We start from the raw sequence: 20,797 nt of genomic DNA, 5'->3' as shown, positions 1-20,797 counted from the left end.
CCCAGATGTCGCTGCGCTCCCCCCTCCTCCTTCCCACGACTCCTGACCTCCTGTTTGCTGCCTCTCCCCTGTGGCACAGCCACTTTCGGAGGCGGCCAGGGACCCAGGAGAGCCCACAAGACGATGTCCCAGTGCTCTGGTCCACCCCCCATCCATGCCGGGGACAGGCCATGCCCGCGTGGGTGTGAGTCACATCATGAGCTCATGAGCCATAAGGTTAATTTTGAGCCTGGCAGCAGCAGCATGGAGAAATTAGAGCTGAGAATGCTTAGCAAGGTAACAGAGCACCAGCACAGGCCTGGCAGAGAGCTGCCGGGGGGGGTAAAGACCCGACGGAGGACTGTATAACCCCCAAGAAAGGAAACATTAACTTATATGGTTTATTAACGCTCACTATGACCCCTGCAACTGTTTAAACCCACCTAGTCCTGGCTAGTGGTGATGGATGCAAGTAGGAGAAAGAAGCAGAGAGAGAAAGGGCAGCAGGCTTACAGAGCTCAATGAGTTATTTCACTTTCAAATGTGTTCTCCTACCCCCCCCAGCCCCCCAAATTGCTTGGGATGTTGAGGACAGAGCCCAAGGAGCTCAGCCCTCACCTTAACTGGGCAGGGGGACTTGGACCTTGCTGCCCCCATCCCACCACTGCTCTGGGAAAGCCCAGACGACCAGGGGGACTAGAGGGACGAAAGGGACACCAGTGACATGCCAGGAGCTAAGCCGGGGTGGTCCCAGCACGGCAGCCAGCCCCACTGTGGACTTACGCTGTCCCATCTGGGCCTCAGGCACCCGCTCGCGGATCATCCGGCAGGCGTCGTACACCATGGTGGAGGGCTCAAACTGCATCGTCTTCACCACATTGCCAATGCTGATCTTCAGCGAGAGGGCAACCATGGTGGCGGCTGGGCTGTCCCCACTCCTGCGTCACCTGTCGGAGGAGACAGATGGATCAGCCCTGACTGCTGGCCCCTCCAGTAACGCGGGTGCTTCCTCCTCCTCCTCCCCTCCGGCAACACCTCTGCTCCCCGAAAACTGGATCCCAGCTGCCCCTCGTGCTGGCGAGCCTGCGAGGGAGTCCCACTTTCCAGCCCCGTGCTGACCACGGGGTCTCCGGCCAGCATTGGGACCCTGGTCTCCTCGTCCCAGGGTCCCAAAGACGATTTTACTCGCCTGCAGGAGCGACAGCAGCTGGTACCCGGCAGAGATGCTGCCAGCCAGCAGGAAACAAGCATGGGGGAGCACGCAAGATAAGTCAGGAGAATGCGACGGAAGGGGTTATAATTAAACTTGCCGTGACACAGAAGCCACAAGAGGAAAACCAAGCTTTGACGCGGAGCTGGCAGGGCTCTGCCCCGGCTATCAGGGCCCCCCACGTCGCCACTGGACAGTGCTGAGCCGGCAACCCAAGCACAGAGGGACGGAAAAGCCCGGAGCTGCTGCAGGAGGTGAGATAAGGGCACCCGGCACCAAACTCGCACCGAGTCGGTGCTCAGAGATCAGGGTCTATGGCAGCAGCTGCTGCACAAACCCAGGGAACCCGTGCACAGGACGATGCGCAGGAGGGCAAGGGACTAGCCACTGTGGGTCTCCCTGCAAGGGCAGACGAGAGCCGCACCATGCCATCTGAAACAGGCCCCAAGCTGGGGTCAGCTTGAAGGATCAGCTTCCAGCTCAAGGGATGGTGTAGATCAGCTTCAGAACAAGCACCTCTTAACAGAGCTCCAAGACACCAGGTTTAATAATACCTAATTAGAACTGCGATATTCTTACAGCAGAGTAAGACCAGAAAGAAACAACAGCAGTAAAAGGAAGCTGTAAATAAGCCCCCCGCTTGCTTGCCTACGAGCTTGTAAGAGCCCTTTCCCTTGGGTTTATCCGCTGTGCAGCGGCTTTCTGTGCTTTCCCAAGTTGCCACACGCCTCGGGGTCCCTGCGACGGGTCCTTCGCCCTGCCCCACTGCTCCCTGCCCTCCTCAGCATTCCCAGTCCCCGGCTGGCCCCAACCCGCTGCTCTCCAGCAGAGACGTGCCTTGCCCTCTCTCCAGGAGCCTGCTCATGGGGAAGGACTCCCCCGCTCTGCCTCGACCCAGCCAGCCTCGTCCTTAAACCCCAGCCGGTGGGAGGAGGCAAAAGCACCGGCAGGATGCACCACATCTGCTTGTTCTCTTTCAGATTGATTATCTCCTAACCAGGCCTCCTATTATGGCTGTCAGGGAAAAGTTACCGGCCACATGCAACCTCAGCCTGGCCTGGGAAGGTTCTCGGGCAAGACTGGCTGGCAGCCTCCCTCGCATGGCAGTGGCACACGGAGAGTGCTGTGACACGCTGCCTGCTCCTGTCACCCAGAGAAGGGGGTACACTGACATGAGCTGCTCCCAACCACAGCCCTGAGCGGGCTAGGGGCAGGGTCTGCCATGGATAAAAAGCTCCTGCATTCCATTTTGGCTGGGAGCAAGTGGGAGGGCAGGGGTCCTGCTCCTGCAGAGCCATGAAGCCACTGCTGGTGGCGCGCGGGGTGGGAGGCAGGGATGGAGGAGCGTGCCGCCTCCGCCAGCACATGGAGCAGCTCCAGCTCCACATTCCTGAGCCGTTCGGCAATGTTTCTGCAGAGGCCCGCGGCCCCCACTGGCTCTGCCTATGAGGAATGAAATGCATTTTGGGTCCAGAGTGAAGGGAGCCCGGCGGCAGCGGGAAGGAGGCGGCAGAGGCACCCGCCTGTGCCGTTGCCATCTATCCGGAAACATCAGCCAAGCTGCAGAGCCGAAGGGACAAGGAACACCCTGCCGTGGAAAGGGCTTTCCAAGTATTTCATAGGCAGGGCTGGCTGCTGCGGTCACCAGGCCATCTAACTCGGTATCTAAAAATATTCTCATGTTGAGCATAAAGCTGCCTTCTGTCCCTCTGCAGGAAGAGGAGAACGTGCCACCGCCAGGACAAGGTCAGAGACCACGGAGGAAGGGGAGGGGAGGACGCTGGACGGCAGAGAGGAACCGAGAGGAGCCAGGCCGTGCCCGGCCATTTCTCTTGCTCTCCCAAAGCCACCCAAACCCAGGCGCTGCGCCGCAGGCACCCCTTGGCCCACGCTTCATGGGGGCCACTGTGCTTTCCAAGACCACGCAGGAGGATGACGACTGCTCAAGCCTTCCCACTGCGTTACAAAAAAGACAGAGCTGAGCTGGGAAGGCGCTCATGACATCAAGGAAATGCTCAGAGGAAAAGGCAGATGGGTTCATTCTACTTCCCATATTCTACGGAAACAATTCAGGCTCCAGCAGCTGAACTTTGCTGACATCAATGTCTGAAGCAGAAACGCTCTCTGCTGCGTAAGGAGCACACCTCCTCAAACCCTGGCGAGACTTGTCAGCAAACGTGGCAATTAATCACAGGGGGTTTAGCAGATCTACCGCCTCCTGCGACGGCACGAAGGCAGGGCTCGGCCCTGGCAGACCTCTCCCCCCCGGGTACCACGTGGGGAAGGAAAAGCCGGACGAGACATAGAGGATGAGACAGCGTGGGAGCCTGGAGCTGGAAACCAGAAAAATAAAGGAAAACGACAGCGAAATTCAAGCTGTCCCACTGGAATGGAAAAAAAACAAACCCAAAAAACAACAACAAAAAGACTCCAAACAAACCAAGTCTCGATGAACACACACCAAATTTCTGCGCTGGCTCGCCTCCAGAGCAAAGCAAATCCCGTTCGCAATCGGTTGTCAGTATGCAAAGGCTCAGATAATGCAGCGGAGCAGCAAGCTGGCTCGCCGGCAGCCACATTAACACACTTCTGCATTTTATAGCAAGCTGCGTGCAACTCTTTGACGATCACAAAATGGGGTAGGGTGGGGGGAGGGGGTTTCTTGATGGGGTCCCACCCTCCGCTGGGGAGCCTTCCCGCCTGCCTCCATCTCACCGGTTGTGCAAAACCATCATGGTGGTGGTGGCGGCGGAGGTCTCCGCGCACTGCTCAAAGGCAGGGGTGGCCACAGGCAGGGCCGCGCTGGCCCAAGGAACCACCGCGTCATTACGGGGACCACTGAGAGAGAGTTTTCCGTCACGTGACGTAACTGCTATATTTGTACCGGCTGAGTTTAGCGCTGCAAGAATGGTTACAGAGGAGGTTTTATATCTTTTTTTTTTTTTTAAAAAAAAATAAATAAAAAATCAACCAAAATTCAATAGCAGCCTACTGGCGCACTGACGGCAAGTTTCCAGAACAAGCTGCAAACCTTCAAACGCAACAATTTTAGCCTTTTTTTAACACGCTCTTTCTAAGGGAGACTCTGGATGAGGTTTGGATTTGTTTTTTTTTTTGTTGTTTTTTTTTTTGTTTTGTTTGTTTTTCTTTTACGGCAATGTCAAATGTGGGAAAGGCCCCACTCCGGACAGCCCCCGCCGCTTCCCCTCCCGCAGGCTGGGAGCTGGCTGCAGGAAGCTTTATCAGCTGCAAACCGCCCCACTGCCGGGGTTTTCCGCAGGCGCAGCCAGGCGGGTACCAGGCCACTGCCATGCCTGCGAGCAGTGGCTTTGCCTGCACATCAGTGTCTGCGCAACAGCACAATGAACCAAGGTCAAAAATTAACGTGGTAAGAAGCCAGACCTGGCTGTGGCCGGGTTCTCCAGTATGGGACCAGTACACGCATCTCTGTCCGGCACTGGAGGCATGGGTGGCTTAGCCCCGTGACACACTGCCGAGCCCATTCAGCCCGGTTCCTCTTTCTCAGCTGCACGTCCGCATCAGACGGGAAGATGGTTTCTTCCAGCCGAGGCCCAGCTTGCTCCTGGGGAGTGTGAGCTGTTGAGGCCAGCCCCAGCCCCAGAGCTGATCCCCACAGATGGGGCAGGGGCATCCTCTGGCCGCCGCAGGGAGGGCAGCCCAGCCTGGCATGGGAAACGGGCAGGGCATGGGTGATGCTCACCCACACCGAGGTGAAGGAACTCCGGCCATCAACTGCCGGGATTTCCCACGCACCCCCAGGCCTTTCCGCTCCTGCTGGGCACCTCTTCACCTCCAAAGGCAGGGGGGCACAGACGGCAGCACCCCCCGCCTGCCCACCAGCAAGGCAGGCATGGGCACCAGCAGGCGCAGGACTCCATCTGCAGCCTCTCCTGCACCCTTGGCGAGCTGGCCCCCTGGCATAGCACCCCAAAAAAAGCACTTAGGGTGCGGGGGGGGGGCTCTCACAGCATCCAGAGACCACCAGGTGCCCCGTTCAAGCCTCCATGCTTTGCGAGGGCAAGCAACTAGCCTGCCACCGGCCAGGGAGAAAGTGGAAAGCGAGAGGAGAGTGTGGCAGGGTTTTGGGGGACATTTCTCCACCCAGCAGTTGTCAAAGCTCAGCTCCGGAAAGGAGGGCGTCCCCGTTCGCTCTTCCTCAGCCTTCCCACTCCCCTTCCCCCAGCCTGCCGGGACGTGCCACTTCGGGATGCACCGAACCCCTGCGGCTGCCGTTCGGCGAGCAAGCTGCGCGCTTGGCCAATGCTCACCACACACCACCGTTAGCCCTTGGAGGGGGTGGTGTGTGTTTCACCCCATGGTCTGCAGGAGAGTTTTCCATCCCTTTACCAGTGGGCTCTCCGGGCACAGCTAAAGATCCCAAAAATATGTCCCCTCCCCTTCTTAGCAAGCGAGGCTCGGGGCGGTTGAGGCGGGGGGGGGGGGGTTGGGGGAGAGGAGAAGGGAGTAAACAATTATTGCTACCAAATATGGGTCTAACAGCCAGCGATGAAGCCACGGCAGAAGCATGTAGACATCCTGCCGGCAGATTCAAAGGGCCGGGGAACTCGCAGGGGCCCGGGCAGGATCCGGCCGGGAGCGGGGACAGAACGGGGCCGGGAGCGGGCAGAGGATGGGGCAGGGCTTCCCCCGCCCGGTCTGCTGCTCCCGCCGTGCCGGGGAAGACGGCTGTCCCCCGACGGGGGTGGGACGGGGGGGGGGGGGTCTGCTCTGCCCCACACAGCGCCCACGTACCCCCCTTCCCCCCAGCCCAGCGCCCCCTCCCGGGTTAGCGGGGAGCTCCGGGGGGACGCGTGTGTTGTGTCGTGTCCCGTCCCCCCCCCCCCACGCCCGGGGGACTCCGGGGGTGTGATGTTCCCCGGTTGCGACGTGGGGAGCGCGTCCTCCGGCGTCCCCACCCAAAACCGCGCCGCAGGACAAGAGACACCCTTCCCACTCGCGTACGGCACGGGAAAGGAAGGGGCGGGGGAGGCGGTAAATCTTCGTGCCCCCACCCCACCGTGTCCGCACCCAGGCCTCTCCCGCTCGGTCCCCGGAGACTTCGGGCCGAGGCCTGCGGCTATTTCGGGGCAGGACCGGAATCAGCGGGGCCAGGCCCCGCCCGTGCGCCCCCTCCCCCCCACCGGGGGGGCGATGGGGCGCGCCCCAAAACCGGGCCAAGGCGTGACTGAGCCCCGGCAGCCCCCGGGTCACCGCCCCAGTGGGTGCAGGCAGGCCCCGGTAACCGGGACACGACCCCCCCCCCCCCCCTTCCCCCCCGTAAACGGGGCGGGCTCCCCCCGGTACATCCGTTTCCGGCAGTCCCCCGGGATCCAGGGCACTGCCAATCCCTGGGCCCCACCTCCCCGGTTATCGAGCCGCCCTTCCGTGTCTCCCCCGTACCTGTGCGCAGCCAGGAGCAGCGCGGCAGCCCCGCCGAGGCTGTGCGGTGCTGAGCGGAGCGGGGCGGCACCGCCCGCTTCCCGCCCCAGCGCCCCCCGCCGCGCATGCGCCACGGAACACGCCGCGCCACCGGGCGGCGCGGCACGGCACGGCACGGCACGGCTGCCCTCCGCCCGGTGTCCCGTCCCGGTCCCCCAGTGTCCCGTTCCCCCCATGTCCCGCCCCCCCGCCGCCGCATCCCGGCTACTCGCCCGCGGCTACGCGCCGCTCGCCACCCGCCACGCACCCCCTCACCCCATCCCCCGCCCCCCGCCGGCGCCGCGCGCCCTCGCCCCCGGCCAATGGGCGGTGCCACGTGACTCCTCCTCGGAGGGGAGGGGCCGGCGAACGCGCGAGGTCTGACGGGAGGCGGGTAAGGTAGAAGCGGCAGGTTCGTCGGCTCCGGCGGCAGCGTTGCGCTGAGGTGAGGGAATGGCGGGGCGAGACGGGGGCACCCACACACCCACACACACCCACACACACACCGGACCACGGGGGCGGTTGGGCCTCGGGCTGTGCTGCCCGGCCGCCACAGTTCGCGGCGCGCCGTGCCCGCACTCATAGTTGGGGCTGTGGGGGGCTTCGTGGCCATCGTCGGGTGTGTGTCCCGGTTGCGGGGGGGGGGAAGGTCCTTGTCAAGCCGCTGTCCCCTCTCCTTCTCCTCTCGCTGCCTGCCCGGCACACGCTGCCCAGATGGAGTGTTCTGGGTGTCCGTGGGAGCAGCGGGCGCGGCGTGTCGGGGCTGGGCCCGGTTTCCCCCCCGTTCTCTTTTTGCTTGGATTGGGGTTTGGGGATTTTTTAGGGGGAGAAGGGTGTCTTTTATTTTTTTTTTTTGGACTGTGACACGTGCCAGCTAGATATGAAAGCTCAGCGGTGCTGGGGTGGGGGTGCAAGGGCTGCCCCGGCTCTGTCTGGGTGAGCAGTGCTTTGGTTCAGCCATCACCCACCAGCAGGCCTGGTCCGGGTCAGCAAGCCCTCAGGACCTTGCCAGGCTGCTTGTCCTCGGGGAACGAGGAGCCTAGGCTGTATCATATCAGGAGATAACACCGCCAGCCCGAGCTGGGACTAGAGAAAAATGAAAATAAACCAGCCACAGATGCCACTGGCAAGGACATCAAGGGGGGGTTGACGATAAGTCCATCACTTTGTGCTATAAATGCCTGCAGCCTCCCCCAGCCTGTATGGCAGCAGGATGCACAGCCGTGATCTCCCATTGGGCAGGGATGTCTCTCAAGGTTATTCCTCGAGGCTGAGAGACTCTTTACCCAGCGCCTGATAGCCACTGCAAGATAAGTGGCCTTTTACATTTCGCCTAAAAGTATATTGTATGTTAGTGGCGTTTATAGATATCCAGTTATAGCTTAATTATTAGAAGTGTAGTGAGTCGTAGAGTGTTTGACCACTGCCTAAATTATTGTTTAAATCATCATTTAAATCATTGTCAAATCACTCTTTGACATTCGATCATCGCTTAGTCACCATTTGTTTACCATTTCATTTTCATTCAATCGTCGATCAATTATCATTTGATTATCATTTAGTCATTAATAAACCCCCTTTTAGTTAAACCCATGACAATAACTTCTCATAATAATTCGCCTGTGACAGGAGTCTGGCCCCGCTGGCCGCATGCTGGGGGTACAGCACCTTCGGGCTTCAGTGGAATTGCAGGATCTTGCATGGTCTCCACGGCAGAAAGTCTGGGGTCCTTCCACTTTCCCTCTCCTTCCTGCAGCTCCTGTAGCTGGATTCTAGTAGCCTGGTGAGGCCACCAATGCTGGTATGATAGCCTTGTTCAGGAAGTACTTGTGGCCTAGTTGTCACTGCAGGCCCCTGGCAGCTGTTGCCATTGCACAGGGAGATTTGTCTGTAGGGGCTGAGGGACATCTTGAAGGACTGCTGCTGTCTCCCCCCACGCCTGTGCTCACTTGGGGTGTCCTGCTTAGATGTCGTGCACAGAGGAACTGTCTGCCCTGGCAGATGCGGACCTGCTTGACTTCATTCTGAAGGACGATGCTCCCTGCCCTGACATTCTAAGGGAGAATAACTCTCTGCTGGAAGACTGGGGCGTGCCAGAGCTTGAGGTGAGTTCTTTGAGGAGAATCGCTGCTGGGTTGTGGTTCAGGAGGTTTGTCTCCCTGCTCAGTAAAAGCTTTTTCTCCACAGCTCCTGGACAAGGAGGTGGATGACTTCATCAGCTCCCTGCTGAGCCCCTTTGAAGAAGAACCAGGCATAGTGCAAGGTTATTTGCCTGCTGGTAACGACAGCGGCATTTCTGAGGGTCAGCATCTGTCGCATAGCCCCGGCAGTGATGTTGTCAGCAGCCCTCGGAGCTCAGACATTGTGCAGGTTGATCACAACTATCACCTCCATCAAGATTGGTCTGTGCTGGAAAGTATGAGGTCTGACACGGCAGAAAGACATTTTTCCATTGACCTTGGTAGGTTATGTGCTTGGGCTCTTTCTGTCCTGGGTACAAGCAGAAAAGCAGTCCCACCTTGGGGTTTTTTTTTTTTTGGATGTATGCCAGGCAGTAATGGAGAGAGCAGAATTTAGTGGTTTTCTGCTGCTGTAAAATTGTGGTTTCATGCTACTCAAAGCTGACGGGTCAGGTGCCGCACTGAGGCCCAGTGCTCGACTCTCTTTTCCTTCCCCAGAGACATGGATGGGTTTGGAAGGCACAAGCAAGGCACTGGAAGAGAGCTTCACTTTCCCCATTGCTATTGCTGTGGATGCCGGACCCCAGCTTGTGCCTGGAGCCATCGTGCAGGTACTGGCAGCCATGTGCGTGTGTGTCCCAGCCTTTGCTTCTGGTCAAATGTCCCCTTCTCTCCTGGCTTGGCTCCTGCAGGGATATTTCTGAGGAAAGCATGATGCTGTTTTAGGACAGCTTGATCTCGGTTCTGTGTGCTTTCTCTACATCCTCTCTGCCCTGGGGTGGACTGCCTTTACTGTGCATTCTCAGCGGGTATACTTTTGCTGTTTTATAGTCCAACTTCCCAGAGCTGGTCCTGAAAGAAGAGGAGAGGCAGCTCATGGAGAAAGAAAGTGTTTCATTGCCAACCGGTGGGCCAATGAACAAAGTGAGTCCTCACTAAACCCTGTGACTCCCAAACAGAGTTGGACCACTTGAATGCTTCAGCCAGAGGAGGGGTTTGACAACACAGGATGGTGCCTTGATGAGAGCACTGGTGCCCAGGTGCTGTGTTCGGGGCAGCGTGTGGCAGGGCTTGCTGTCCTTTTCCTCCTTTTGAGGCCTGGGTGGTGTCCACATGCACAGCAGCCCCTACATTGCTAATCAGGTAGATAACGAAGAGCAAAGAGACCTGGCTGCTGTCAGGTCAGTCTCCTCACTCATGACTGCAGGAGGCAGTTACACCACAAGTACCTCCAACCTATTTTTCCCTACTTGCCTAGCAGTTTGTGAGCTGTGTGCTTTTCATCTCCCTTAGGTATGCCTCACTTTTGCTACACAGGGGAAGCTGCTGGCCTCATCAGCAGGCCAGAGTTTGCCTTGCAGTTCCTGCAGTTTGGTCAGTGGTGTGTGAGGGACAGAGGACAAAAGCCCGTGGGCTGAGCGCTGGGATGTATGCAGGGTTTGTGAGGGCTGGATTGCCAACGCCCTGGTGTTGCTGCTAATGAGGAATGATTCTTGCAGGCTGAAGAGTGCCTTCCGAAGAAAGTGCGTCGGAAGATCCGGAACAAGCAGTCAGCCCAGGATAGTCGTCGCAGGAAGAAGATCTACATGGATGGCCTGGAAAACAGGTACGGGCACAGGGTAGTGTCACCCAACACTGAAGGGACAGACAGGTTCTTTTAGGGACCCTTGGCAGAATGATGATGGCACTAAATCACAGTTTCACTTAAAGCTTTGTTTTTGTAACATACTATGATTAGTATAGCACAGAATTTATGGTTGGAATGGCACAAAATTTCTACAAGCAATGTAGTACGATCTATAAGCAGCATAATACAGAATTTATAATATAACTTACAGTTTCTAATCACCTCAATCCTAATACAACTTAACTTGGACCTGGACCCTCTGCAGATTGGGTCAGATCTTAATACATGGTTTGCTGTATCAATATAGTGATCATAATCTTGACTTGAAAGTGATATAAAAGAATATGAGTCACCCCCTCAGACCTGGGAAGAAGCAGATGATGGTGGAGGTGTCCCTGGCCATGGGGGTACCGAATCTCACTCTACAGCAGCAGCTCCAGTCCAAGTTCTCCCTTAGGACTTGTAACTGCTTCATTTTATGGACAGTGCTCTGAGTGCTGTTACGCTTTCCTGCTCTGTGACAGGGTCGTCAAAAGCACTGGGCTGGCCAGGTGCCTAGGACCTTCAAGGCTGGTAAGGAAGGAGTTAACTGGCCTGGTGCCCAGGAACCTTGAGGCTGGTAGGGAGGGGAAGAAGAAATCTGTTTGTTTTGTCTACTTGGTGGACAGGACCTTCAAGGCCTGATAATGAGGGAAAGGGAATGAACATGTGACCTGCTGGGTCACAGGGAATGGGTGCTAACCTCATACAATGGTATTAGTTGTGCTAACAACATTGCCAGGGGGCGGGAGCAGGGGGTACTAGTCACAAGCAGCTGTACTGTGCCACTGATGGGGTCTTGCTACCCTGGGCAGAAAAGTGAGGCTGACCGTGTGAGGCAGCAGCTCTCCTCAGGGGGCTCAGAAGCTCAGGGCAGAGCCTGCCCTGCTCTCTTGTACTTGGAGATGCCTCAGAGCTTGCTCTGTTCAAGTCAGGTGCTGGCCTGCGAGGTCCAGCATGTTCTCCAGGTCAGGCTAGTTTGCCATACAGCCTGATGTCGTGGATCTGCAAGGTTGGTGTGCCGCTAGGAGCGAGCATCCTTAGGCATTAGTCTGATGATTCTTTGTGGTGCTGGGCAAGGCTCACCCCTCCCCAAACCTGGAGTGAGATGTTGCTCTCTGAGGTTTGCTTCAGGTGGTGCCAGATAGACTCCAGGAGCAATTTTTTCTCCCCCAGACACCCAGAGGTGGTGGCTGATTACCTGAGGAGAGACTCTGGTGAAGTCCCTGCGTTTGACTAACAAAACATTTCTGTTCTTCCCCTGTGCTGCTCATCTTTCCTGGAAAGGTTGGCAGTCTGCACAGCTCAGAATCACAAGCTGCGGAAGAAGGTGCATCTGCTGGAGAAGCAGAACATGTAAGTTCTCATTGTTGGACATGGCAGGAGATGTGGTGGGGAAGGCTCTTCCTCTTCTTGGGATCGTGGTCTGTTACTGGCTGTAAAGAGGGACGAGGGGAGCATGCAGCTCTTGGTTCAGCCGCTGCATTAACATGCATTGCCTGCTCTCTTGCAGGTCACTGCTCAAGGAGTTGCAGAAACTGCAGGCCTTGGTGAGACGGTCCACCACAAGAACCACCACAACAAGAACCTGCACCATGGTAAGTGACTTCAGCCCCAGTGTCTGTGAAGGGGTCTCTGCTGTGCTTATAAGTTTACGAGAGGAGTTTATTGCTGCTGGTGATGCTATCTATGTCCTTTATTGATCTTCTTTCTGTTTCCAGGTCATGCTTCTGTCCTGCCTCGTTCTTTCCCCCAGTTCCTGCTCAACTGGGAGAAGAGAGCCACAGCCGGAGCTCAGAAGTGAGTGCCTGGGGGCTGAGGTGTGCCTACAGGTGAAGCCCCTCTGAGGCAGAGCACCTTCCTCAGAGACAGCCTGAACTCTGGGGTGCCTCCAACCCAGTAGCCCCTTGCCTGGGGTGACCGCTAGGTTTGGCTTTGCTCTCTCACCCCAGCTCTGGGCTCTTCCTCAAACCTGTTGCAGAGCCCCACCTTGGGGCAAGGTCCTGGGCCAGGGACTTTACCAGAATTGGAGGGATCCAGTCCCTCTTGGAGCACAAGCTGAGCTTGTGCCTGGCAGCTGTGCAGCGTCCCGTCCCCTGGGAGGAGGCAGCCCTAGTTGGAACAGTTTGTTCACCTCTCACGGGCTCTGTGGTGGCCCGTGCTCAGAACAGGAGGGTGAGAGGCTGGGAATGACAGGGCTGGCTCTACCTCTCTTGCAGTGCTGTCGCAGCAGATCCGTGAGATCTCAACAGCTGATGTGCAGAAGGACGCTGTGGTGGAGGGGTTCAGCCCAGAGCCTGTGGACTGCTCGCTGTTGGGCAGCCTCCATCAGTCATGGGAAGAGGACCAGAGTCTGCCCAACCGCGATCCCAGATCCTATTTCAACAGCAACTCATCCTCCGACCTTCCAGTGTCAGAGCTCTCTGAGCTGGGCCCTCCCCAGCCTCTGGAGCAGGGCTCACAGAGCGACCCTTTGCAGTCAGAGGTGCCAGCGGTGTGTAAACCCAAGAGGCAGAGTGTCACTCTGCCAGCGTTACCATCCAGCAGCACCTTGCTGATGAAACGTGACCGCCGCCGCCTGGGGGTGACAGCAGGCACCCAGCCAGGCAGGGGCAAGCAGTACCGCATTAACAGATAATCTATCAAAGCAGATTCTTCTGAATACTCTCCCGATCGCTGACAGCTCAGAGGGTTTACCAGGGAGGAATGGTTTTAGAGTTGACCTGTTCTGACGCTCTGTTCTGTGTATCTGTAGCTGCACTCTGTCTATCTGAGATGGGGTAGGAAGCTCTGGGAACTTTGCTATGGCTGTTGACATGGCTTGCAGTGCAGGGTGCATCCCATGGCTTGCGGGGATGGCCTGTGGCATGGAGGATGAAGGCAGTCAGGCCTGAGGTGCCTGTACTTGGTCTGACTGGATGCGGCTGGTGATGGAGGCCTCTGTCCTACTTCTTCCCTGCATGATTGAAGGTCAACAGGCTGGGTCCTGCCCTTCTTACTGTGTCTGGTAGCCACAAGGATCTCTCCCTTGTGTCTTACCCTTAATGCTGCAGTCTCGCCTGATTTCTAGGTGTGATAGCAAGCTAACCTTCAGTGCCCTTAGAGGGAGTGGTCCTGCCATTGCGACAGACCCTCCCTTTTGCCTGTTCCTGCTGTCTTTTGAGCCACAGGCACAGCTCCTGGCCTGGCAAGAGAAGGTAGTGTGGAGTCCTTCCTGAGCCATGTGTGCCGTTTCCCTTCACTAGGGGCTGAGCCTTTCATCTCCCACAGTCCTGAGAGTGGGGCGTCTGGGCCTTGGTGTGGAAGGCATGCCTCGAACCAGACTGCTGAGGGGGTGTGGAGCAGAGAGCAGGAGAGCTGCCTGCTCTTCTGAAGCCTCTGCTGGCCACAGGACATTTTCGAAGCTGTGTCCTCCCTCATGTGCCCAAGCTTTGCTGCACTGGCCTGTCATGCAGTCAGCTGGCCCTGGTTGCTCCCCAGGGCTGAGCAGAATGGCTTTGAGCCGGTGAGCAGTGTCTTTCCCAGAGTGCAACTTAGTGGTACCTGTTGAGCATCTCTCCTTATCCTACTTCAGGACATTTCATGTAATCATATAGAATGGTTTGGTTTGGGAGGGACCTTTAAAGGTTGTCTAGTCCAACCCTCCTGCCATGAGCAGGGACATCTTCAACTAGATCAGGATAATAGTAAGTTCCTTATCATTAAGGTATGAATAAATACTAGCGATGTGCAACTGTGTCCTCTGTGGTTGTTTCGGTGAGGGGCTGGGCTGCTGGATGGAGGCTAGGGGTTGCACCAGGGGCTGGGAGTGTTGTGGGAGGAACCCAAGGGAGGTGGGGGTGATCACTCTGCCTAGCGAAGGGGATCGCCTGCCGCCTTCCCTTCCTGTGGCTGTGGCTGCGCAGAAAGGCCGGTTGAGACATGGTGCAAGTTTGCACCCCTTCAAAGTGTGCGAAAAAGCTCTTGAACCACTTTGGGAGACAAGTGGATGTTGCGACCGCCCCAGGCCCAGGTGTGACCTGCTCGCCCCTGAGCCCCCGGCACGCAGCTTCCCCGGTAGGAAGCACGAGGAACCGGTGTCTGCCTCCACCGCCGCTTTCGTAACGGGGAGCTGCACAATCGCAGGAAGTGCAGCAGAGCCAGTGTGGTACAACAGCCCCCTTCCCCTCGCCGGGGGCTGCAGGGAGGGCCCTGCCTGCCCGGTGGTTGCTAAATCAGGGTTGGGATCACCGAGACCACTTGCAGACCCTGAGCTCAAGCTGCAGAGCCCAGCGTGGGGTTTGGGGGTGCAGGAGCCCAGCAAGGCAGTGGGATGGGGCAGAACCGCATTCTCAAACCACCCGCGAAGGGAAGGGTGGCTGTGCAGGTGAAGGACGTTTGAAATTGAAGGTCGTGCCTCTGCCCGGAGAGGGGAGACAGGCAAGGGGTGGCTCAGCCGTCTCCGGACGGGCAGCAGCACTCTCGTAACAGGGTCAGGTCGCAGCTCTGCCCTCGCCAGGGCAGGCAGCCTGGGAGCATCCCCAGGGAACCACTGGACCTTATTCCCCAGGACAGGACAGGAAGATCTCGGACCCTGTCCTCGCTTTTGTTTTGTTTCTTTGCAGTTCAAGGGCAGGGTGTGTAATGCCACTGATGTCACCGGGAGTCCCTGGCCCAGGCTAATCAATATTGTGTGAGTCACCCGAAATAAAACATGGTGGTGCCGCCAGCAGAGCAGAGAGCAGCCACCGGAGCTGGTGTTTGGCCAGGGGCGGTGGAGCCACCTCCATGCTCCACAGCGGTCTGGCTTGCTTGGCCAAATGTCAGGAGGGGAGGTAGCCCTGGGGGAGCGGGCATGGAGCCAGGTGAGCCCAAACACAGCCGCACGCACGCTCCTGCCCCAGCCAGCGCTGCCCTGCCGTGTGTAAAGCTTGCGTCAGAGGCTGGGATATCACAGAGCCTGGAGCTGGTCCCCATACTGCACTGGGGACGTCTGTGCGCTGGTGGTTTTAGGGACAGCTGCTCTGCGGTCACAGCCGGTGCTGCCCTGGGGCTGCTATTTTTCGTCGCTTTCTCTGTTCTCGTGTCGGTCCCACAGCGGTCAGCTCTGAGCCGGCGAGAGGAAGGAAGCCCAGCCCCGGCCTCATGCCTTAGGTTAAAGGGTGGCGATGATAAAAATGCCTGGAATGAGTCCTTTGGCCGAGGAGGCTCACACCTTGTTTCCATCAGGCAGGGGAGCAGGAGGAACCTGGTATTTCTGCCACCTCCTCCTTGCTGCAGACCCCCATGACATCCATTTCCCTTGCGGGCTGCGGGGACCGGAGGGCAGGCGGTGTGCATCAGTACTGCTCGCATGGACACATGGCTCAGGTCGGCGTTACGGGCCTTGCTTGCCCTCCCCGATGTGTTCCCTCTGTAATTCTCAAGGTTGACCCGTATCCTACGCATGTCCCGGCAGGTGCCGGCATCAGCAGCGTGGGAGCACACTGACGGACCAGAAACATGAGCCTTTCAGGGCAAAATATTCTGCTCAGCCCTCGATAAGTCCCGTGTGGGTGTTGCCAAGTGGAAAGCCTCTTTTTCACTTGGTGACTCCCTGAATGTCAGTAGTGCCATCTCCTTTACGCCATAGCGACATACTGAAAGTTATGAAAGCATGAAATGAAATTTGCCTCCTGTTGCCACAGAGGGCCTGGGCTGTGTGGCCGGTACAAAACAACTCCTGCTCATGGCTTTAAAAGAATTAGGTTTTGCTTTTTTTTAAAAGGAGTCAGGATTTCTGGGAGAGGTGGGAATTTCAGTCAGTAGCAAAAGTGAGACAGACACTCCTTTTCAAAGGAAACCTAAACCCTTGTGTCAACATCCATCCTATTTTTATGCACTAGCACCAGCTGCTGGATACTGGTGGAAATGGAAAAACTGGCAGGAATCTGAGCACCGGGGTGAAAAAGCAACTGTAAATACAGCAATGGAGCCACTGCCTTCCCCCAGCTCCCAAAACGGGGCACCTCAACCTTGGGGCTGCTGGTCCTTGTGGTTCAGCATGTTGGGGGACCAGCATGGAGCCGGTCATGTTGGGAGGACTTTGTCAAGGTGCCTGAAGCAGAAAGCGGAGAGGTTGGGCTGGGATGCCCGAAAAAAACCCAGTCGATGCCAAATGTGTCCTTTCCCTGGCCCTGCACCATGTAGCTGAGGCTTGTCTGGAGACCCGCTGGGTACGCATCGCTCAGGGGACACAGCCGCGCTGAGGCGTTTCTCTTGGGACAGGCTGTGTGGGATCTTTCCCCGTTGGCTGGGGCGGGAGGGGGGCTGGCAGCCGGCCGCTGCACCGCATCCGCCGGGGCTGGGAACGGGAGGCTGCCGGCTCTGCAAAAGCCATTTGCAGCCACCATGTCCATTCGGGTGCCTGAGAAACTTCCTCCGCTCCGCTCGCTGGGGGAGGGCGAGCTGCCTGCAGCCTGCCCTGCAGCCCTGGGACATGCTGCCGTCAAAGTCCCACCAAGGACGTACCTCCTCCCGCCGCCCAGACACGGCCCAGGTTACCCCGCACCCCCTGGGGATGTTTGTGAGGGACCCCAAGGAATAGGTTACCCACAGCAGAGCAGTAGGTTTGCAGGTTCCTGCACGCTTCCAGGGAGGGGACATGGAACAGCCCCCATCCCCAGGGACTGTGCTGCCCTTGGCGATGCTGCATGAAGTCTCCCCATGGGGAGGTGGCTGTGGGGCAAGAGAAACCCCACGGGTTTGGGGCAGGGCAGAAACCAGAGCCAAGCCCTGCATCCCCACAGAAACCCTTTATTTTGCAGCTGGTGCCCAGCCCTCACGCTGGCCATGGGAAAGCATGAACCTGTGGGCCGAGAGCTGCTGGAATGCAGCGCGTCCGCACGGGCAGAGCCTGGCTGGGGGAAGCGCCATCTCCTTGCCGTCCTGGGCCTCCTGGATTCTCCCGCTTGCTGTTATTTTATCCGTGTGAAAATGCTGGTTCCAATCCTGCAGGAAAGTCCACATCACTGTGGTTCACCCAGCCAGGGTCACTTACACTGTGCTGGTGGGACAGAGGGGAAACACAAGGGGAGGCACCGTGTCCCCCACTGCCTCACTGGGTGCTGAGAGGGATGTCCAGGGCTCCAGCACCCCCTGGCAGAGGCTGCACCAGGTACTGGCATCATGTCCTGCTCTCTCCCTGCTGGGCAGAGTGCAAGGAGAGTCCTTGGCGGGGGGTGTGTCTGGATGGGGCTAGATGTTGTCCTGGGGTCACCCACCCTGGGGCACACCCGGGATGCAGGAGCTGGCCAGGTCAAGGGATGCTCCTTAGCCCCCGCTCCTCACCGGTGACAAACCCATCTCACCCTCCCAGTCCCACCATGCCTCATCCTGTGGTGTTTCTGCCTTCTCCAGCCTGGGGTGCAGGAAAGCTTGGCACAGTGGTGGCTGTGAGCCGGCACTCACCGAGTGGCTTTCCAGTCCTCGGTGGGGCTCTCGGCAGCTTCTCGCAGGAGCCACAGAGAGTGCAGGGTCTCCTCCCCATTGGTGCCCACATAGCACTGGCCCAGGAAGACAGTTGTCCGGGCGGTCTCTGAGTCTGGAATAGTCCAAGGTGACATGAGCTGGGGTGGCAGGGCAGGAACCCAACCCCTGCACCCTGCTGCAGGGTGACGGTCCCCTCCTGCCTACCTTGGAGCCGCCAGCGCACAGTGAAGGAGAAGATGGGCTGTGGGGCCAGCCCTGCGTCCTGCTGGGACCCCTCCAGTGGGGAGGTGAGGATTTCGTAGTCACCAACGGCAGGCCCCGGCAGGTAGGAACCAGAGAAGCTGCCATCCTCGCCGAGGACGGACACGACCATCCGGCAGCCGGTGTCGCTCCGCCAGGACCCGGAGAGGAGGCACTGCAAGGCCAGTGTAGTGACTTGGGGTGCCCAGCCAGGTATGGGGGGAATCCTGCTCCTGCCCCACCACCCTGGCCCTGCCCGGGGATGGCCATAGCAGTGGGGGATGCACCACAGACCCTGTGTGAAGCTGGTGCCACCGGCATCACCACCTCGGCATGAGCATCGCACCCATGGCACCGATTGCCTTCAGTCCAACCGCTGCTCTGGGCTGTTTGCTGCTGTCGCCTGTGGGACAGCGGGTCCTCCCCGTGTTAAAGGAGAGGACATGCTGCTTTCCCTGCACACTTGGTGGGAAACGGGGTTCTCTGGTGCATGTCTCTGTTTGCTGGTCTTTGGATGGGTTCCTTGCAAGAGCCATCCCTCCCTCCCAGCCTCTCCGCAGCTTCCCTCAGCGCTGTGTAGTGTTGGTCCCACCAGCTCCCTTGCTGAGCACCGCAGCCCCAGCAGCAGCCTTTGGGGTCCAGCAGGGTGCCAGCGCCACGTCCCCATCACCACCCATCCCTGTACCTTCCTCTCCGCAGGGGTGACACACGCCACCAGGGCCAGGGCGAGGACCAGGGCGAAAGTGCTGCTTCCCATGGCTGTGGGGATGAGAAGTGCCCGGCACGGCTCCCTCCCAGCCCCACACCCCAAGCCCCTTTATAGGGCTGTAACCGGAGCCCCACAGGCACTGGGCTGGCAGCTGTGGGGTGGGTGACCAGGTGGCAGGGTGCCCGGGACAGGACAGGAGGTCTGTGTGACCTGGGCAGTGCTGGAGGAACGTGGGGATGAACACGGCTGAGCAGAGAGGCGGGGGTGCGGGATGTTTTTAAGGCACTTACAGCAGCCTGGAAAGCAACAACTACCTTCCGTAGAACTTGCCTCCTGTGTAAATTATTACCTGTTTAAACATTTAACCGCTCCCAGCTCTGCTGGTGCCACTGCCTGGCCAGGGTGTCTGTCACCCAGGTGGTGCCAGGGTGTCACCCAGGTGGTACCAGGGCATCCCGGGCAGGGGCAAGCTGTGGCGCTGCACAGGAGGGAAGGCTTACCCTGCCTCCTGCTTTAGCATCTTCCGTATAAGAGCTGCTAATTTTACTGCTTTTGCTTTTACAAGGGCTAGAGGAAGAAGTAATCGTGGAGGGGCACTGGGGTCCAAGGGACTGCGTTCGCACACCCAGCATGCTAGCCAGCCTTATATTTCCACCTCTTCCTCACATTTGCTGCTCTTAAGGGCTTTGGATGTACAAAACAGAGCGTGCACTGTCTCAGCATTCCTGAGCTGCTTCTCTGCTCGCTGCAGTGCCGGGAGCAGGCACGGGGCTGTGGGCAACTGAAAATTAGGGTGAGATTCAGCTGCATAAACACATACCGTCCCCAGGACAGCAATGTCTGGGGCACTGGATGGCAGCAGGCTGTGGTGTGCATAATGGGGGTGGTGGACTCACACCCTGGGGTGGCACTGGCTCAGTGCCCACCACAAGTCCCAGCGCGCCTCAGGACCCCGATGCTGATGCTCCTCAGCACCTCTCCTTCTGGTCCAGATGGCCCCAAAGGCTGGGACGAGTGAAAACCACCCCCCTCCTGACACATCAGTCCTCCTTGTTGCCTTTTACAGTCCCAAACACGTGGGCGTATCACAGGGGTCTGAGAAATCCACCCCAGGGGATCTCTTGTTCTTGACCTGGATGCCACACTCCATCCTTTTGGCCTGACACCAGCCCCTGCCTTTCTGCCCTGTTTGGCAGGGACAAGCTGCCCTGTTTGAGGTGCCAGGGAGGTGGCAGCCACCACCCCATGTCACGGCAGCGTGCACACTCACTGGGGCTGGGCCAGGCCCAATGGACTTGTACGGCCAGTGTGCTGGCATCCCCAGGGCTGTGTTATATTTGTAACGCTGCTGCAAGAGGCTTTATCTTTACCCATGGACCTGCCAAAAACGTTGTGTCGAAAGAGCTGACTAAGGTTGGCAGGTGTCCACAGAGACAGATAGAGTGGCATTGCTGAAATGCAGCGGCAGAGAAGGGTAAAATCCCTGGTTGTAACCCAGGGGGATGGGATGGGATTGGATGGGATGGGGTGGGATGGGGATAGAGTGGGATGGAATGGGATGCAATGGGATATGATGGGATGGGGGCTTTAACTCTGCATATTTTACTTCAGGCGACATGCAGCACGAAGGAAGCGCTTTACTGACACCTCACATCTACCGATACTGTTACCGCCATCACCCAACCCTACCGGGAGTCCTGGCGCTGGAAAGGCATCTAGCAGAGATGGGTATGAAGGCACCACAAGAAAAGTGGCTGGATTCAGGATGCTGACTCCACGTCTGCCACCAGCAGGCAGGTGGGGAGTGATGGTGCAGGGTGGAAGTTAGTGTTAGGATGAGGTGGGCAATAAGCTGGGTAGCTGGATGGGGATAATCGGGGGGGGATCCAGCTGTCCTTGGGGAAGGGCAGTGGTGAGTCCTAACC

General features: G+C 58.1%; 3 protein-coding genes across 6 annotated transcripts in view; 1 reads left to right on the top strand and 2 right to left on the bottom strand.

Annotated features, from left to right (window-relative positions):
• Positions 1 to 6,714, bottom strand: part of TLN1 (talin 1) — a 35,418-nt gene extending 28,704 nt beyond the window's left edge. The window contains exons 1-2 of one of the 4 annotated variants that reach the window (XM_074568832.1): positions 6,611 to 6,714; positions 763 to 926 (exon numbers count right to left, since the gene is read on the bottom strand). In XM_074568832.1, coding sequence (XP_074424933.1) covers positions 763 to 892 — 130 coding nt within the window. In that variant the 5' untranslated portion in view covers positions 893 to 926; positions 6,611 to 6,714. Of the gene's footprint in view, positions 1 to 762; positions 927 to 1,014; positions 1,179 to 4,591; positions 4,610 to 6,610 lie in introns of those variants that run through there. The other 3 variants (XM_074568829.1, XM_074568831.1, XM_074568830.1) reach the window with 3 other exon arrangements.
• A 19-nt stretch (positions 6,715 to 6,733) lies between these two features.
• Positions 6,734 to 14,212, top strand: CREB3 (cAMP responsive element binding protein 3). The gene is made up of 10 exons (XM_074568833.1): positions 6,734 to 7,073; positions 8,596 to 8,733; positions 8,816 to 9,089; positions 9,307 to 9,419; positions 9,640 to 9,732; positions 10,308 to 10,414; positions 11,762 to 11,830; positions 11,988 to 12,072; positions 12,196 to 12,274; positions 12,694 to 14,212. Exons 2-10 carry the CDS (start codon positions 8,596 to 8,598, stop codon positions 13,110 to 13,112), a joined length of 1,377 nt encoding a protein of 458 aa, XP_074424934.1. The 5' UTR covers positions 6,734 to 7,073; the 3' UTR covers positions 13,113 to 14,212.
• A 3,020-nt stretch (positions 14,213 to 17,232) lies between these two features.
• Positions 17,233 to 18,953, bottom strand: LOC141736226 (avidin-like). The gene is made up of 4 exons (XM_074570116.1): positions 18,849 to 18,953; positions 18,128 to 18,338; positions 17,903 to 18,035; positions 17,233 to 17,443 (listed from the first exon to the last, which is right to left on the bottom strand). Exons 1-4 carry the CDS (start codon positions 18,918 to 18,920, stop codon positions 17,410 to 17,412), a joined length of 450 nt encoding a protein of 149 aa, XP_074426217.1. The 5' UTR covers positions 18,921 to 18,953; the 3' UTR covers positions 17,233 to 17,409.
• Between the last annotated feature and the right edge of the window lie 1,844 nt (positions 18,954 to 20,797).

This window comes from Larus michahellis, chromosome Z (genome assembly GCF_964199755.1).
Source record: "Larus michahellis chromosome Z, bLarMic1.1, whole genome shotgun sequence".
NCBI lineage: Eukaryota > Metazoa > Chordata > Aves > Charadriiformes > Laridae > Larus > Larus michahellis.
The sequence above is the reverse complement of the archived record's forward strand: the minus strand, read 5'-3'. Positions and strand labels throughout refer to the sequence as shown.

Excerpts from the sequence above, each read along its gene's own strand:
- CREB3 (XM_074568833.1), top strand. The coding sequence starts at position 8,596 with ATGTCGTGCACAGAGGAACTGTCTGCCCTGGCAGATGCGGACCTGCTT. Across the intron at positions 8,734-8,815 it reads GGGGCGTGCCAGAGCTTGAG|CTCCTGGACAAGGAGGTGGA; the intron begins GTGAGTTCTTTG and ends TTTTCTCCACAG. Across the intron at positions 9,420-9,639 it reads TGCCTGGAGCCATCGTGCAG|TCCAACTTCCCAGAGCTGGT; the intron begins GTACTGGCAGCC and ends GCTGTTTTATAG.
- LOC141736226 (XM_074570116.1), bottom strand. The coding sequence starts at position 18,920 with ATGGGAAGCAGCACTTTCGCCCTGGTCCTCGCCCTGGCCCTGGTGGCG. Across the intron at positions 18,036-18,127 it reads TGTGCGCTGGCGGCTCCAAG|ACTCAGAGACCGCCCGGACA; the intron begins GTAGGCAGGAGG and ends GGACTATTCCAG. Across the intron at positions 17,444-17,902 it reads GAGGACTGGAAAGCCACTCG|GATTGGAACCAGCATTTTCA; the intron begins GTGAGTGCCGGC and ends ACTTTCCTGCAG.